This window comes from Oncorhynchus mykiss, chromosome 27 (assembly GCF_057628025.1).
Source record: "Oncorhynchus mykiss isolate SJ-2025 chromosome 27, ASM5762802v1, whole genome shotgun sequence".
NCBI classification, from domain to species: Eukaryota; Metazoa; Chordata; class Actinopteri; order Salmoniformes; family Salmonidae; genus Oncorhynchus; species Oncorhynchus mykiss.
In genome coordinates this window covers 17,873,638-17,893,129 of record NC_143048.1, presented here as the reverse complement: position 1 = coordinate 17,893,129, position 19,492 = coordinate 17,873,638, and the positions used below count along the sequence as shown (strand labels likewise).

The following is a 19,492-nucleotide window of genomic DNA, read 5'->3' as shown; positions in this document are numbered from 1 at the left end:
GGTGAGTAGGGGGGGCGGGGTGGAGGAGTCGCGGGGTGGGTCTAGAGGGGCCTGGTCCTCCCCGGTCATCCTTCCTGGTGGTGGGCTGATTAGATTGGGGCCGAAGTCTCCAGCTGGCAGGCAGGACTGGGCTGACACACACACACACACACACACACACACACACACACACACACACACACACACACATACACGGGCAGGACTGTCTGTGACTGGGTGCTGGCTGACTGGCTGGCTGGTAGGCCGGCTGGCTGTGTCCCAATCGCTCTTCAGCTCTGACACCTCTGACAGCTTCAGCAAACAGGTTCATTAAATGACATTTCTTACAGCTGCTTCTCTCTCTGGGCTTTGTCAAGCCTCCAGTCTACAGGGGCCCCTTTATCTCTGGGCTTTGTCAAGCCTTCAGTCTACAGGGGCCCCTCACTGCTTGTTGGTTTAAACCAAGGCTTTGTTGTTCTGACATAATGTTTTGATGTGGGCTGTTTGAAGCGGAGGCTTTTTAGCCTGTGTGTTGTTGCTGGTGAGGCCTTTGGCCTGCTCTGTATTTAGACCTGTGGCCTGGCCTGCCTGCTCTCTGTTCCCAGTCACAGCAACAGACAAGAGGAACCAGGAAGGGGTATTACATCCAGGTAGACACACCCTCTCCTATAGTTTTCAATGTAAAGTTGATCAGGCCATGCATTATAATAGTATTCTCTTGTCATTTTTCAATTGTTTCTGTATATTCTCATCTTTCTTCATCCATCTGTACCTTTCTCTACCTCTCCTTCTCTCCACCTTTCCCTCTCCCCATCTCTCCTTTTCTCCATCTCCCCCCACTCTCCACCTCTCCCTCTCTCCATCTTTCCTCTCCTCTTCCTCCTCCTCAGCAGCTCCATACTACAGGCGTTCTCTGAGCAGACAGTCTGTCTCTATGACAACTGTTAGAGTCTGGGGTTGCTGATTTGTCAACCTGGGGCAGCACAGGGAGGAGAAACAAAGATGCCACCACCCCTCCCTCCACCACCTCTCCCTCCCTCCCTCCCTCACTCCCTCCACTTCTCACTCCCTCGCTCCCTCCACCTGCCACCTTCCTCCCTTCACTCCACTCCTCTCCATCTAATCCACTTCTAATTGAGCTCCAGAGACTTTGATGTGGCAGGTAGGTCGAGCCACAGCTATTCCAGGGAGAAATTAAGGCACCGCTGCCTCTCTCCTCACCTCTTCTCCCCTCTCCTCCCCTCCCCCCTTCCCATCCTCTCCTCCTCTGCTCCTGCTTGTCACTGTTTTAAATGAGCATTAGCATTGGACCTAACCTCCCCAGCCCAACATCTCACTCTGCCTCCCTCCCTCGTTCCCCCCTTGACTGTCAGTCAGGCTCGAGCTACATCTCCTCTCTGTGTGTTGTGTTTCGGCTGTTCTCTCTCGCACACCTCCCTGGCTGGTTCTCTTGTCTCTGTCTGTGTCCAGCTACACTGATAAGATGGGAATGTGTGTGATTGTAACCTGGGGAGACTAGGCCGCCCCAAGGGCTCAGACAGTGTTGGACGAGGGAGGAAGGGGGAGGAGGGAGGGAGGTGTGTTAGGGGGATCATTCTCACCTGTCACGAAGGCCTCTCTTGATCTCCCTCGGTAGACCTGCTGTCCTAGAGGTGCTGCACACTAATGATCCCCCTCTCCTCATCCCCCTCTCCTCTCCTCTCTTTTGCTCACCCCCATACTTTCCTCTTTCCTCTCCTCTCCTCTCTCACCCTCTTCATTCTTCTTCCCTCACCTCTCCTCTTCCTCCCTCTCCTTTCCTCTTCTCTCTCCTCTCCTCTCTAACCCTCTCCTTCCCTCTTTCCTCTCCTCTCTAACCCTCTCCTTTATTCTTCCCACTCCTCTCCTCTGCTCTCTCATCCTCTCCTTTCCTCTTCCCTCTCCTATCCTCTCTCACACTCTCCTTTCCTCTTCCCGCACCTCTCCTCTCCTCTCCTCTCCTCTCCTCTCCTCTCCTCTCCTCTCCTCTCCTCTCCTCTCTCACCCTCTCATTCCCTCTTCCCTCTCCTCTCCTCTCCTTTCCTCTCCTTTCCTCTCCTCTCCTCTCCTCTCTCACCCTCTCATTCCCTCTTCCCTCTCCTCTCTCACCCTCTCCTTCCCTCCCCTCTCCTCTCCTCTCTAACCCTCTCCTTTATTCTTCCCTCTCCTCTCCTCTCCTCTGCTCTCTCATCCTCTCCTTTCCTCTTCCCTATCCTCTCCTCTTTCATCCTCTCCTTTCTTCTTCCCTCTCTCATCCTCTCCTTTCTTCTTCCCTCTCTCATCCTGTCCTCTCTCCTCTCCTCTCCTCTCCTCTCCTCTCCTCTCCTCTCCTCTCCTCTCCTCTCCTCTCCTCTCCTCTCCTCTTCCTCCCTCTCCTTTCCTCTTCCCTCTCCTCTCCTCTTCCCTCTCCTCTCTAACCCTCTCCTTTCTTCTTCTTCCCTCTCCTCTCCTCTCCTCTGCTCTCTCATCCTCTCCTTTCCTCTTCCCTCTCTCATCCTCTCCTTTCTTCTTCCCTCTCTCATCCTGTCCTGTCTCCTCTCCTCTCCCCTCTCTCATCCTCTCCTCTCCTCTCCTCTCCTCTCCTCTCCTCTCCTCTCCTCTCCTCTCCTCTCTTCTCCTCTTCCTCTTCTCTCTCCTCTCCTCTCTAACCCTCTCCTTTCCTCTTCTCTCTCCTCTCTAACCCTCTCCTTTCTTCTTCCCTCTCCTCTCCTCCCCTCTGCTCTCTCATCCTCTCCTTTCTTCTTCCCTCTCTCATCCTCTCCTTTCTTCTTCCCTCTCTCATCCTGTCCTGTCTCCTCTCCTCTCCCCTCTCTCATCCTGTCCTTTCTCCTCTCCTCTCCTCTCCTCTCCTCTCCTCTCCTCTCTTCTTCCCTTTCTCATCCTCTCCTTTTTTCTTCCCTCTCCTCTCCTCTTCCTCCCTCTCCTTTCCTCTTCTCTCTCACCCTCTCCTTTATTCTTCCCTCTCCTTCCCTCTTTCCTCTCCTCTCTAACCCTCTCTTTTATTCTTCCCTCTCCTCTCCTCTGCTGTCTCATCCTCTCCTTTCCTCTTCCCTCTCCTCTCCTCTCTCACACTCTCATTTCCTCCCGCACCTCTCCTCTCCTCTTCCTTCCTCTCCTCTCCCCTGCTCTCGCATCCTCTCCTTTCCTCTTTCCGCTCCTCTCCTCTTCCCTCTCCTCTCTCAACCTCTCTCACCCTCTCCTCTCCTCACCTTTCCTCTCCTCTCCTCTCCTCTCCTCCTCTCCTCTCCTCTCCTCTCCTCTCCTCTCCTCTCCTTTCTTCTTCCCTCTCATCTCTCATCCTCTCTTCTTCCCTCATCTCTCATCCTCTCTTCTTCCCTCTTCTCTCATCTCTAATCCTCTCCTTTCCTCTTCCCTATCCTCTCTCACCCTCTCTTCTCCTTGTGTTGGTGTTTATGTTTTTTTTTTACACCCTGGTTGTGGGTTGCAGACCATCTGAAATACGTGTTAAAGACACAGAGGTGAATCTGGAGTGGGAAATAGAATATTTAGAGACAATATAAGTTTACAACCTTGCTGCAACATAGCACCTCTTCTGTGTTTGTCACAATGTAAAACCTTTGTGTGGTCTCTTTCCCCTCCTGTTCCTCCCCCCCCCCCCCCCCCCCCCTCTTTTCCTCTCCTCTCTGCAGGTTCTGGCATACTCAGAGGGTCTGCATGGTAAATGGATGTTCAGTGAGATCAGAGCGGTCTTCTCCAGGCGATACCTGCTCCAGAACACTGGCCTGGAGGTCTTCATGGCCAACAGGAGTAAGCATCACACACACTCACTACGTCCCAAATGGCACTCTATTCCCTATATTGTGCACTACTTTGGAGCAGAGCCCGTAGTGCACTACATAGAGAATAGGGTGTCATTTTGGACACAGCCACACTCTTCTCTCATATGTGTCCTGTTTGCATTCTGATGATGATATGTAATAAACTGCTTCTCTTAACCACTTTAACATAGAATGAATACAGTTTTGTTATCTCTCCTCCCAGCGTCAGTGATGTTTAACTTCCCAGACCAAGCCACAGTGAAGAAGGTGGTCTACAGTCTACCCAGGGTCGGAGTAGGAACCAGCTATGGCCTACCACAAGCCAGGTAAACCATACACCTACATTCACACGCATACACACACACACACCTACATTCACACGCAAACACACACACACACACACACACACACACACACACACACACACACACACACACACACACACACACACACACACACACACACACACACACACACACCTACATTCGCACGCAAACACACACACACCTACATTCGCACGCAAACACACACACAGACCTACATTCACACGCAAACACACACACACCTACATTCACACGCAAACACACACACACACACTTATATTCACACGCAAACGCACACACACACACCTATATTCACACACAAACACACACACACACACACTTACATTCACACGCAAACACACACCTACATTCACACGCATACACACACACACACCTACATTCACACGCAAACACACACACACCTACATTCACACGCAAACACACACACACACACACACCTACATTCACACGCAAACACACACACACACCTACATTCACACGCAAACACACACACACACACACACACACACCTACATTCACACGCAAACACACACACACACACTTATATTCACACGCAAACGCACACACACACACCTACATTCACACGCAAACACACACACACACACACACACACCTACATTCACACGCAAACACACACACACACACTTATATTCACACGCAAACGCACACACACACACCTATATTCACACGCAAACACACACACACACACACTTACATTCACACGCAAACACACACCTACATTCACACGCATACACACACACACACCTACATTCACACGCAAACACACACACACCTACATTCACACGCAAACACACACACACACACACCTACATTCACACGCAAACACACACACACAAAACACACACACACATTTACATCTTTTAGTTCATGAAACATTTTGTTTGGTCTTTGCAATTCCTCATCTATCTTACTAGCTCCAGAGTAGTATTGTGTAATGCAATGTGTCCAATTTATTTTCAGGGTGTGTATTGTTAGTCTCCCCACATAACCCCTTTGTGTGGTGGAGTGTGGAGCCGGCCCTGGCCGCAGCTGACCCTGCCTGCAGCAGAGACATTCTAAATCCCATTGCTCCTGTCATTGGAGTGAGTGGTCATTGACCCTGGCTGAACTGATCTAATTCTCTAAGTGAAGTCTATAGCACAGAACTGCAACCTGCCTGCATTTCTGACCACTGACCACACAGTAAAATACACAGAAGGAGACGGACGACAGTCCCTTCACCTTACCTACACTCTGTCATTAATTACCACAAAACACACATCTATTGTTAGCTATCAGTTAGCTAGAGTTAGCTATTGACTGGCTAGTGTTAGCTATCTGCTGTTAGCTAGTGTTATCTGTCAGCTAGTGTTAGCAATCTGCTAGTGTTAGCAATCTGCTAGTGTTAGCTATTGGCTAGTGTTAGCTAGTATTGTTAGCTATTCTAGTGTTAGTTATCAGTCAGTTAACTAGTGTTAGCTATTGTTTGGTATAGTGTTAGCAATTGGTGTTAGCTATTGATTGGCTAGTAGTTTTAGCTATTGTTTGCCAGACTATGGTCTGGCCTATAACTTGACATTAAGACTGTGAGAGGTTTTTCAGAAACAGCCTCCATCCAACTCTTGACTCTCACCATGTGTTGAGTTGAAGTCACATCAAGGCCTGCAGGACTCTGACACTTTGGTCATGGCAGTAGAATGCTCCAGTTTCACATGCGGATGAAGTTGTCACACTGTGCCAGTGTGTGGTGCTCTGAGCTCTGACTGAATGATTGCCTTTCTGGGAGTGTTGGTCTTTAGCTGGTCAATGTCTGTCTGGTTGTACACTTTGGTTTCTTGAGTACACTTTCAAACCCCTTGCATAAACCTCATTGGTTTGAATGAGCCCTGTTCAAAAGTAGTGCACTACATAGGGAAAAGGGTGGCATTTTGAATACAACCTAAGGTTTTTCTTCCTCTGTTGTTGTGCAGGCGTATCTCCATGGCGACGCCCCGGCAGCTCTTCAAGTCGTCCAACATGACCCAGCGCTGGCAGAGGAGGGAGATCTCCAACTTCGAGTACCTCATGTTCCTCAACACCGTCGCAGGTCAGCATCCCTTCTCCTCCCTTTTTCCTCCTCTCTCCTTTCTCAGTCTCCTCCTCTCTCCTCTTTTCCCTCCTCTCCCTTTATCCCTCTCTCCTATGCCCTCTCCCCCTCATCTTGGAGGGATCCATGTTGTTGTGTTGAGCAGATGAATGTAGTGTATGTTGTTGTTGACTGTTAAAACACGCCATTCAGGGCCTACAGGTAATTTGTCTTTGTTTAAGGAGTAGGATGCTCTGTTCAGTGTTCAGTTCACTCGTAAGCAGTAATACTGTTCGTACTGTAGGTAGTCTACACTTCACTGTTCATGTGGAGGAATAGGACTTTTATTTGAAGAAAGAAAATAAGGAAAATGGAAGCAAGATCACACATCCTCCAGGATAATTAGGGGTTGTGTGTGTGTGTGTGTGCACACGTCTTTGTCGCCTCTCTGATCTGAACTGTGACTAACTGGAAAACGAGAGCGCCTGGCGCACCACTCCTCTCTGTGGGGTGTCACATCCCTCGCTCCCTCGCTCGCTGCAGAGTCATGCATATTTATATTTATCTGTGGCGTGAGTTCGATACATTATTGTCATCTAATTAGATGTACGGCAGACAGAAAAACATGGTGGAAATTCATAAAAAATGTGTGGTAATGACCTGAGCTGCCAAAAGTGTCAGGGAGGTGGGGTGGAAGACAGGAGGGGGATGGAGGGAAGAGAAGAAGGAGAAGAGGGGTGGTGGAGGAGAGGAAGATAGGTGTTAACGTGCAGCCAGTGCTCTTCTAATTAAACACTATTCTACTGGTATTAACATTCTGACACTTCAGAGTGTGTGTATCATCCTGACACTTCAGAACAAGCTGGAACTCTACCCACAATGCACCACACCACCACCCTTGTCTCCCCCCTGCACCCTCACACCCACCTCACCCCCTCACCTCTGTTTTTCCCTACACCACCACCCTAGAATAGCACTGACACATCTACCCACACCACACCACACTGCCATCCCTATCTACCTCCTACACTCTTACACCCTCACTCCTGTCTCATCCATACACCCTCACATACAGGAACCCCCTCTCCCTCTTACACCCTCACCGAAGAACAGGAACAGGCTACAGCAGAGTTAAATCTACTCACACCGTTATCTCCCCAAGCGAATGCCTAGGCTTAAGCTCAGTGTGCTAATGCAGTCTTGTGACGTGCAGGACACTTGGGTACGAACCCAGTTTGTTACAGCAGCTCTGGGAATGAACGGTGTGCATCACCACGGGGCATGTGTGTGATTTTAGATCTGTAACATCCATAACACCTTGCTCTTACCCTAACCCACTACCATATTGTGTCATCATTTTCAGCATTTACATTTTGGTCATTTAGCAGAATCTCAGAGTGACTTACAATCGCCTTAACCACTCTAACCCCAACCCAGCATCATAATGTACCATTCACAACATCCAGATCTAACCCTAATGATTGTCTATACATCACAGCAGCAGCAGAACCACCCTTCCATTAAACTACATTAAACACTCAGCAGCCATCTTATTTGCTGTGGGAACTTCTGTGTACTAATCTAGAACATTATCATTTGCATTTTTAACATCCCTATTTGGGTATGACGTGTTTCTGTCAGAGGAAGTAAGGGTAGCCCCCAGGAACACACAGAGCCGAGAGGTTGGGGACAGAGCAGAGCAATGCAGAGTAGAGCAGGGAAGCTAGAAGATTGGGAGTTTGAGAGGTTATAGGAGGCTGTTACGTTGGGGACAGAGCAGAACATTGCAGAGTAGAGCAGAGAGGCTAGTCTGAGAGGTTGGGAGGCTAGGAGGTTGGGAGGGGTTTGGGAGGCTAGGGGGTTGGGAGGTCGGGAGGCTAGGGGGTTGGGAGGATGAGAGGCGAGGGGCTGTGAGGATGGGAGGCTAGGGGGCTGGGAGGATGGGAGGCTGGTAGATTTAGGCTTGGATGTGTTTCAGGAAGCAGAGTGCTGCTGTGTGACTGATGGCTCTGTAAAGATGAAATAGCTGTAGCATTATCTTTGTTGCAGCCTCAGGTCAAGCCTCATCTTTCACTGAGGTACAGTGTGTGTGTGTGTGTGTGTGTGTGTGTGTGTGTGTGTGTGTGTGTGTGTGTGTGTGTGTGTGTGTGTGTGTGTGTGTGTGTGTGTGTGTGTGTGTGTGTGTGTGTGTGTGTGTGTGTGTGTGTGTGTGTGTGTGTGTGTGTGTGTGTGTGTGTGTGTACATGTTTTGTGTGTGACACCATAGTGTTGTTAGAAGAAAAATGTATTGCTGTTTAAACTCTAAACCGTCAGCTTGGAGTGCAGCATGGAAACTTCTCTGTCTACAAACCAAACAAAACTCACTTCAAACCAAACACCTATCATACTGCTGCACATCATCTCACACTAAACTAAAGAAAAGGGTTTTGAATGTCTATCTTGCAGTACCTTGGATTCAATTGAAATTTGTGATTTAATGCATCATTTGATTAAAATAGGTTTAGTTTATTAAAACGATTGTGTCAGTGCTGATAGTGGTCTCCTGTCCTGTTTGACTGGCTGTTGTGGGTTTGCTGCTAGTTTGTAATACTGCTTTATAATAAGTTGTTGATATCACACCATCACACCCATAGCTCTGTTCTCTGATTGGACCGGCTCACAATAGTGCATTCTGATTGGACCAGCTAATAGTGGTGTCTTCTGATTGGACCAGCTCATAACAGTGCTTACTGATTGGACAGCACATAGCAGTGTCTTCTGATTGGACCAGCCGTAACAGTGTCTTCTGATTGGACCAGTCCATAGCAGTGTAAATTAGATAGGACTTGTGGCGACATGGAATGTTGAGGAACTCCTCATGGTTCTCTTGGCTGAGTTAGGGTTCCATCTGAAATCCCACTGAAGGGGAAAACTAAGCTCTCACATCTGCATGTGGGCACTGCCATGGCTGAAGTATCCATGGTAACCACCACAGGATGTCCAATCAGGAGGCTAGCCTGGTGGTGTTCTATGAGGCGTGCTCAACGACAACACGGTGACTAGGAGAACAGTTCTATATCTCTAATTACATACACCACAGACTACATATAGACACTACACACACTACACACACTACATACAGTATACACACTACACACACACACTTCATATATACCACGTCAGGAGACCCCTTCGCTCCTAACCATGGGCTTATACTCCCTCTCCGGCCTCTAGGTCATCAGGCTGCTGATTATCCTGCACGCTTGTCACCATCATCTCGCGCACCTGCGCCTCATGACACTCACCTGGACTCCATGACCTCCTTGATTATCTTCCCTATATCTGTCACTCCCCTTGGTTCTTTCCTCAGGTGTTATTGACTTTGTTTCATGTCGATGCGTTGTTTGTGTTTCATGTTCACTGTTTTGTTTATTTATTAAAACACTCACTCCCTGAACTTGCTTCCCGACTCTCAACGCAGACGTTACATTGAGTCATTTGCGGGGTCGTGGAGGGGAGATGCTGCACATGTCAAGAAAGTTTTAGTTTTGTTCAATCAGTAGCACACATCATCTCAATTTCTCATGTGTTTGTGTGTGTCTTTGTGGTTTTTGTGGTGTGTATATTTTTTGACACCTGCCAGGTTAAAAATTAGCCTAAGACAATCTTTGTACCCTGGTGGTGTACAGCTTTCATGGAAATATGAACAAAGGGAATGTTTCACTTTTTCTAATGTTGGGGTCACTCTAGGAAAAGTAATCAAATTTCAAGTTGAAAAAATATAATTGTGTCTTTTTATTGTTTCAGCTTTAGGCCTATATATCACGGTCGCCATGCATATGAACTATCAGGTTATAGAGCAAACAACACTATTATCACAACACAGGTTGTAATATGGCTTTTTCTCCCCTGGCTTGGCTTCCCCAGTGAATTTACCCATGCACTGCTACTGCCCTGAGTACAGATCACAAAGATCTCCCCCACCACACAAGCCCGAGGGGGTGCAAGACCGGACAGGAAGATAACCTCAGTGACTCAACCCACTCAAGTCGAGTATAGCGAGAAAAAAAAGCCTGGAACGACGTGATGCACCCCTCTTAGGGAGGGCATGGGAGAGCACTAGCAAGCCAGTGACTCAGCCTCTGTAATAGGGTCAGAGGCACACACACACACTAAGGCCTCCACACAGAGAGCAGACTGAGGACTATATTAGCGGCTGTGTCGTCCTCCCAGACAGGACGTTACTCTGTCAGAAACAGGAAGCTGACCTGAGAAGAGTCTGATGGAATGCTCTGATGGAATGTTGCATACTGGGTCACCAAAGTAACCTAAGCCTTGTGTGTACCCCACAGTTCTCCCCTGTATCCCGCAGATCTCATCCCTCACACATCCTCCCCTGCCCCACCTTATCCCCTTATCTAACAGACTTCTGTCTCTGTCTGTCTGTCTGTAGGGAGGACCTACAATGATCTGAACCAGTACGCCGTGTTTCCCTGGGTTCTCACCAACTACGAGTCCGAGGAGCTGGACCTCACCCTGCCGGGCAACTTCAGAGATCTCTCCAAGGTACTGTCATTTTGGGTGGGGGGGGGGGGGGGGGGGATAAGCACAGGAGTGGTGAGGGTCTCAGTCAGCAAGGGAATTTGCAGACATCATAATGCATACATCATGTGCTCAGTCTGAACCCAGCGCTGGAATGTAGAAAAGGAGCTGCCAGTTTAACATCACCGCTGGTCCTAACACTGGAATACCACATATTCACTATAGAAATCACTACATTTGACCAGTCACAATAGGGCTCTGGTCAAAAGTGGTGCATTAAATAGGGAAAAGGGTGCCATTTGGAACGCAAACATAACATCCTAACAGATCCCAAACTTGGAATAGCAGCTTAACTGTCTCTGCTCTGTTTGGTACTGTAGGCACAAACTGAATGTTCAAGTGTCTATGCTCTGTTTGGCATGGTACTGTCCTCGACCATCAACAGTAGGAGAGTTTTTAGTGTCTGTATGATGAGGGCTTCTGGCCCTGTTTAACTTCCTAGCAGCTCTCTCTCTCTCTTTATCTCTTTCTCTCTCTCTACAACTCAGACTCACTGACCTGAAAACAATCTCATTCCTGTCTGAGCTTTCCTTCTCTCTCACTCTATCGCTCCCTCCTTACCCCGTTCCCTTTCGCCCTCAAAGTGCCGACTCCCTGACTCTCTCTGAGCTTCATTTTCACAAACGTTTTTTTATTTTTTATTTTCGCCTCAGATCCCAGACAAATGTTTGCTAGGGAGGGAGGGAAGCAGAGGGACAAGTAGGGAGGCAGGGAGGAAAGAAGGGGAAAGCAGGGGGGAAGGAGGGGAAAGCAGGGGGGAAGGAGGGAGGCAGGGAGGAAAGCAGGGAGGCAGGGAGGAAAGCAGGGAGGAAAGCAGGGAGGCAGGGAGGAAAGCAGGGAGGCAGGGAGGAAAGAAGGGGAAAGCAGGGAGGCAGGGAGGAAAGCAGGGAGGAAAGCAGGGAGGCAGGGAATAAAGCAGGGAGGCAGGGAGGAAAGAAGGGGAAAGCAGGGGGAAGGAGGGGAAAGCAGGGAGGCAGGGAGGAAAGCAGGGAGGCAGGGAGGAAAGAAGGGGAAAGCAGGGAGGCAGGGAGGAAAGCAGGGAGGCAGGGAGAAAAGCAGGGAGGCAGGGAGGAAAGCATGGAGGCAGGGAGGAAAGCATGGAGGCCGGGAGGAAAGCAGGGAGACAGGGAGGAAAGCAGGGAGGCAGGGAAGAAAGCAGGGAGGAAAGAAGGGGAAAGCGGGGGGAAGGAGGGGAAAGCGGGGGGGAGGAGGGGAAAGCAGGAAGGGGGGAAGGAGGGTATAGGAATGAGAGAGATTCACGATGAAAACAAGAAATAACCACAACTTAAGCACCCTGGTAGGTATGTGTACTGATAATGTCAGTGAATACACTTCCCTCCTAACAGTAGTCTGTAAGGGTAGTCTTCTCTGCACTTGGTTTATACCAGTTTCACCCAGCCAGTCTAGAAAGTCACTGTGTGAAAATTTCTACTCAGCCCTGTTGGAATTGAAAAAGACAACATTTGGTTTGAGTTGTTCAGGTAGGTAGTATAGTGGGTGATCCAGTATAATTCAGTGTTCACTCTGGCAGCAGGTCTACACACACACACACACACACGCACACGCACACGCACACGCACACACACACACACACACACACACACACACACGCAGCTTTCCTGTGTCTTCCTGCTGTCGTTTCTGCTCTTGTCACCCTGTGGCGGCTTCAGTCTGTACACAGCCAGGTGGGCCGTGTGTGTGTGTGTGTCTGAGAGAGCCCGAGCCCTCTGGCCCGGGGAGACAGTTATGTATTGTAATGTATTCCAGTGACATCCTCCCATGCTGTTTACAGGCTGAGCTGCCTTCATTACCATGAGTTCACAGGCCTCTGTCTCCTGACAGTTGTCCTTGAAACCCCAGGGCTCACACACTCACACATACACACACACACACACGTACACACACACACATACTCACACATGTACACACACACACCTCCAACCCCAGGGCTTCTACCTCCAGAGGTACCCGCTAGTAAAGGACTGAACTAGAATGAAGGGGATTGATTTCTCTAATATATAAACAGATTAGATAAAGAGCAGGGGGGGAGTGAGGAAATAGGGAGGAACTCTGAGAAATACAGTAAGTCTTTTGAACAGAGTCATGTAAAACTACCTTACTCTGAAACACAAACATCTTCCTATATAGTGCTCTACTTTTGACCAGGCCCTATAGGGCGCTGGTCGAAACTAGTGCACTATGCTGGGAATACAGTTCCATTTGGGAAGCAGCCATCCAGTGATATTTTGGGTGCCAGTACCAGCAGCCTATGTCCTATAGCTCCTGGATGATACACCACTTAATCCTCTCACACACCTACACACACCTGCACATGCCTGCAATTTACCTGTTGATCAGTCAGCAAGTCATCCGTGTTAAATCCAACTGAACAGAGTGTTCTCTGCCTCAGGGCCGTAGTGGAGCATTCCTACTGTCAGATCACAGGCCTGTGGAGCACACACACACACACAACCATACACACACACCCGCTATGTCAGCGGTACAGTTGTGTGGTGGAGCGGTTCATTAGGCTTTAATGATTATTTCCTGCTGACTGACAGGTGGCTGATGGGAAAGGGAAGCTCATCTCCTCATACCTGTTAGTTGATGGAGTGGAAACGCTGATAATCCTATATGAAGGCATACTGAGCGTGCTCTTCTTAACAATCTAGAGCTTTATCACGGATGTTGTTCTACCTTCTTTTGTGTGTCTCTGAAAGGAAGACACTGACTCTGTAAAAACTTCTCTCAGGGAGGAACAGCCAAAGCTGTGAAGTGACAGCAGACATATGTACCTGATCTACTTTACCTCATAGCTACTGTTATGAAACGGAGAGGTAGTGGGAGCTTGTCCGTGGTGGTCTTCGGATCTGCAACCTTATGAACCAGAACTCTTCACGTTTTCGATGGCTCCAAGACATCTAGCGCCCTTGGAAAAGTTGCTATATTTACATTTCACATTTTAGTCATTTAGCAGACGCTCTTATCTAGAGCAAACTCTGGCGTTCGCAAGTGCCTTGCTCTACCAAATGAGCCACACAGGACCATAATGTGCACATATATGTGCTTATGAACGCAGGGCAGCTACGCTATTATACTGTGTTTACTATTGTGAAGTTACATTAATTTGCCTTCTCTGCTTAGTTGTTGTAGCAAATCCTATTCATGTTTTTAAAAGAGTTAACAAAAGTTGTTGCTGAAAAGTTTATTGTGTATGTCGTAGCGAATGTTAGGAATGTAGCTAGCTACATAGACAACTCTGGAGATTTAGTTGTGCTAGTCGTGCATCACTGTATCAATGTTTTAAAGATTGCAACTGAACTTCGGAAATCCTATACCATGAGAGAAACCACCCAAATGAAGAACTCCGAAGCACTAGATTGTAGCTGTTCAAGGTGCTTCTTCTGACAATCCCCAGAGAGAAAACAAGTGTGACTCCTCCTGACAGTTCCGCTGCACTGTACCGTGATGTCATTTCCATTTAAATATAAAATGCAGTATGAGTGTCTCCTCGGGAGTTAGCCTAGATATTACCACACGAACTGCAGAACTTTCTCTTTCTCTGTGTTCCACAAACTCGCATGCACACACATGCACATATACACACACCATCACACACCAACACACACACACACACACACACACACGCGCTCCTCTTGGATCCTCCACTTTGGGGTCTCTACTCTCTGCAGTCAGAGAATGATCCTAATTACATGTGATGAGTGGTTTATCTACTGTAGCATGTGACAACCCTATAATCCAACAGCGAGGTTTGATCATGTCTTGTTTTGTGGTGAAGGTAGATATCACTAGGTCAGGTGTTATTTATGGGAGTGAACTCAGAAGGAGCTAAATGCAGAGCTGTCTTAAGCACTTGATTTTATTGTCTCCTTATCATGTCCTGTATTTACATAACCACCTGGGAATAAGGAGCTGGTGATTACTGTGTGTTAGAGGAAAGGTAGAGAATTTTTTGTTGTTGTCAGTTCTCTACCCCACTAACCAGCCACGGAAGGGGGTCCATATGGCACCCTATTACCTATATAGTGCACAACTTCTGACGAGGACCCTATATCCCTATCTCCCACACAGTATCTATTTTAGCACTTTAGCTTGCTAAAGTTAGCAACATGGTTCCATCAATTAACCTTAAGTAACTTAGTTGCTACTAGAATCAACACACTTAACATGCCTGGTTGCTTTAAAGTGTGTTTATGTCAAGAAATCAATGAAATACAACGTTGTAGCAAAGTTAGCTAGCTGCCACACATCAACAACAGAGAAGGTCGGAGTATAACCAGAGATGTATGTTGTTTTGTTTGAGTGAACTAGCCAAACATTTTTGTTATCCAAATGGCACCCTATGGACCATGGTCAAAAGTAGTATACTATATAGGGAATAGGGTGCCAGGTTGATGGTGCTGCATGCATGTGAAAGGCTTAGAGCTTTAGAAGGGCCTTATGGTCACTTAAGACCCAACACTATATACCATGTTAACAGCTTTTTAATGTCTTACTAATGAGCTAGTTTAGCAGGCTAAAGCCCCCATATATTTTTATAGGCTAAGAGCTGTCTGTGAGGGTGACAGAGGAAGCCGGTAAGATGTAATAGACAAGACACACTATAACCAACATAAGCCATGCACAGTAAATCACCTTCTGTGTGTTGACGAACGGTGGCAATTCAACATGTAGACAAGTCTGGAAATGAAAAGAAAACGACGGCCGATGTTCTGTGGCGATATGACGTCCACCTGCTGCTTTTAACCGTTTGTCTGCGCAGTTTTTTCCGCGCTGCTGGGTTTAATGGAAATATTCATATTGACAGTCTCTTTGTATTTGGGGTTCTTAGCTAGCTATCAGACCGCGTTAACTGTGAGACCAAGTTAGCTATGAGACCAAGTTAGCGATGAGATCATAATAGCTGCGAGACCACGTTAGCTGTGAGACCACGTTAGCTGTGAGACCATATTAGATTTGAGACCATGTTAGCTATCAGACCATGTTAGCTGTGAGGCCATGTTAGTTATGAGACCGTGTTAGCTGTGAGACTACGTTAGCTATGAGACCATGTTAGCTGTGAGACTATGCTAGCTATGCGACTATGTTAGCTGTGGGACCATGTTAGCTGTGAGACTATGCTAGCTATGAGACTATGTTAGCTATGAGACCATGTTAGCTGTGGGACCATGTTAGCTGTTGAAACCCAGTCCGTCCTATTAGCTGTCTGTGCCGTCCAGCTGCAGCTATGATTGGGCTAAGCTGACTGAGACCAGCCTGGTTCCTCCTGGACGTTTAACAACCTGTCTGACTTCCTGTAGCCAACAGCCCAATCACAGCCGGCCCCAGACGCCACAGCCTATTATCACCCTGTAAATCTCAGCAGATCTCAATAAACTTCTCTTCCATTCTCCCTCATCATGCTAACATTGATGTCGACGGTCATTATGTTGGAGAGGAAAGAAAGGAACGCAAGGAGGAAACCAGACCAGTTGCTTTGGAGGGAGAGAGTTGAGCGCAAGTCAAACATTCCTACAAATGCCATGTGTTCTGTGCCACATAGAGAGAGGTATGGGCTGTGGGAACATAATGAAGATGACGAGACAGTCTACGCTGCATCTCATTTGGAACACTATTCACTATATATCCAGGGTCCTCTGGTCAAAAGTAGTGCATTATATAGTGAATAAAATTCAATTTGCAGATTTTTGTGTTGTAACACTTATATAACTCCAGCCATGGGAATTCTGGAGTAACGGCAAGTCACTAATGATTTGATATTAAAGTAATTTTATTATTTGTCATTGGTCTCGCAACTAGCTGCAGCTTGTCTGAATCAAATTAAATGAAATAAAATTGCATTAGTCGCATGCGCCAAATACAACAGGTGTAGGTAGACCTTACAGTGAAATGTTTACTTACGAGCCCTTAACCAACAATGCAGTTTAAAAAAAATATGAGTAAGAATACGGAAAAAAAAAGTTATTAAAGAGCAGCAGTAAAATAACAATAGCGAGATTATCTACACGGGGGTACCGGTACAGAGTCAATGTGTGGGGGCAGTTCAGGTAATATGTACATGTAGGCAGAGTTATTAAAGTGACTATGCATCAACGATACCAACAGAGAGTAGCAGCAGTGTAAAAGGGGGGAGGCACTGCAAATAGTCTGGGTAGCACATCATGGCTACAGACATGAGTACTACAGGTCAGTAGTCATTTAGGCAGGTTACCTGTTAAATGGATGGCGAGGGAGAGCTTTGTATGCGTCTCTGTGTGTGGAGTGAAGGTGGTCCCATGTTTTGTTTCCCTCTGGTTGCACATTAAACATGCTGATAGAAATTTTGTAAGACGGATTTAAATTTCCCTGCATTAAAGTTCCCGGCTACATGGAGCGCGGCCTCAGGGTGAGCGTTTTCCTGTGTGCTTATGGCGGAATACAGCTCATTCAGTGCGGTTTTAGTGCAAGCATCAGTCTGTGGTGGTATATAGACAGATACAACAAGTACAGATGAAAACTCTCTTGGCACAGTTGAAGTCGGAAGTTTACATACACTTATGTTGAAGTCATTAAACTCGTTTCTCAACCACTCCACAAGTTTCTTGTTAACAAACTGTTTTAGCAAGTCGGTTAGAACATCTACTTTGTGCATGACACAAGTCATTTTTCCAACAATTGTTTACAGACAGATTATGTCACTTATCATTCACTGTATCACAATTCCAGTGGGTCAGAAGTTTACATACTGTTGACTGTGCCTTTAAACAGCTTGGAAAACTCCATAAATGATGGCATGGCTTTAGAAGCTTCTGATAGGCAAATTTACATAATTTGTCATTTGGAGGCGTACCTGTAGATGTATTTCAAGGTCTACCTTCAAACTCAGTGCCTCTTTGCTTGACATCATGCGAAAATGAAAAGAAATCAGCCAAGACCATCATTGGGAGCAATTTCCAAACGCCTGAAGGTACCACGTTCATCTGTACAAACAATAGTACGCAAGTATTAACACCGTGGGACCACACAGCTGTCATACCACTCAGGAAGGAGATGCATTCTGTCTCCTAGAGATGAACGTACTTTGGTACGAAAAGTACAAATCAATCCCAGAACAAAAGCAAAGGACCTTGTGAAGACGCTGGAGGAAACGGGTACAAAAGTATCTATATCCACAGTAAAACGAGTCCTATATCGACATAACCTGAAAGGCCACTCAGCAAGGAAGAAGCCACTGCTATAAAAAAGCCAGACTACGGTTTGCAACTGCACATGGGGACAAAGATTGTACTTTTTGGAGAAATGTTCTCTGGTCTGATGAAACAAAAATAGAACTGTTTGGCCATAATGACCATTGTTATGTTTGGAGGAAAATAGATGGCATCATGAGTAGGGAAAAATATGTGGATATGTTGAAGCAACATCTCAAGACATCAGTCAGGAAGTAAAAGCTTGGTCGCAAATGAGTCTTCCAAATGGACAATGACCCCAAGTAAAAGTCCAAAGTTGTGGCAAAATGGCTTAAGGGCAACAAAGTCAAGGTATTGGGGTGGCCATCACAAAGCCCTGACCTCAATCATATAGAATATTTGTGGGGCAGAACTGAAAAGGCGTGTGCGAGCAAGGAGGCCTACAAACCTGACTCAGTTACACCAGCTGTCAGGAGGAATGGGCCAAAATTCACCCAACTTACTGTGGGAAGCTTGTGGAAGGCTACCCGAAACGTTTGACCCAAGTTAAACTTATTTTTTATTTATTTTTTTTACCCCTTTTTCTCCCCAATTTCGTGGTATCCAATCTTGTCTCATCGCTACAACTCCCGTACGGGCTCGGGAGAGACGAAGGTTGAAAGCGCCCTTAACCACTTCGCCACCCGGGAGGCCCAAGTTAAACAACTTAAAGGCAATGCTACCAATTACTAATTGAGTAAATGCAAACTTCTGACCCACTGGGAAGGTGATTAAAGAAATAAAAGCTGAAATAAATCATTCTCACTACTATTATTCTGACATTTTACATTCTTAAAATAAAGTGGTGATCCTAACTGACTTAAGACAGGGAACTTTTACTAGGATTAAATGTCAGGAATTGTGAAACTGAGTTTAAATGTATTTTAGCTAAGGTGTATGTAAACTTCTGAGTTCAACTGTAGATACTGTGGACTACAGCTTATCATGAGATACTCTACCTCAGGTGAGCAAAACCTTGAGACTTCCTTAGATATTGTGCACCAGCTGTTATCTATAAACATGCATAGTAAGCCGCTGTTCTGTCCTAACGATACAGTGTATAACCAGCCAGCTGGATGTTGATAATGTCGTCGTTCAGCCACAACTCCGTGAAGCATAAGATATTACAGTTTTGAATGACCCATTGGTAGTTTAATTTTCCATGTAGATCATCGATTTTATTTTGCTAGCAGAATGGAAGGAAGTTGTGGTTTATTCAGTCGCCTACGAATCCTCAGAAGGCAGCCCGGCCTCTGGCCCCTTTTTCCCCACTTTCTCTTCACGCAAATGACGGGGATATGGGCCTGTTTCCGGGAAAACAGTATATCATTCACGGACTCATTAAAGGGAAAAAAAGGATTCTGCCAGTCCGTGGTGAGTAACCGCAGTTCTGATGTCCAGAAGTTATTTTCGGGTCATAAGAGATGGTAGCAGCAACATTATGTACAAAATAAGTTACAAAATAAGTTACAAACAATGCAAAGAAAAAAAAACACAATT

At 46.8% G+C, this 19,492-nt stretch overlaps 1 protein-coding gene across 3 annotated transcripts in view; it reads left to right on the top strand.

The window, feature by feature from the left end:
* Positions 1 to 19,492, top strand: part of LOC110507646 (neurobeachin) — a 340,890-nt gene that overhangs the window by 263,607 nt on the left and 57,791 nt on the right. For all 3 annotated transcript variants that reach the window (XM_036965229.2, XM_036965231.2, XM_090224708.1), the window contains 4 exons: positions 3,648 to 3,765; positions 4,000 to 4,102; positions 6,091 to 6,206; positions 10,618 to 10,730. In XM_036965229.2, coding sequence (XP_036821124.2) covers positions 3,648 to 3,765; positions 4,000 to 4,102; positions 6,091 to 6,206; positions 10,618 to 10,730 — 450 coding nt within the window. The remainder of the gene's footprint in view (positions 1 to 3,647; positions 3,766 to 3,999; positions 4,103 to 6,090; positions 6,207 to 10,617; positions 10,731 to 19,492) is intronic.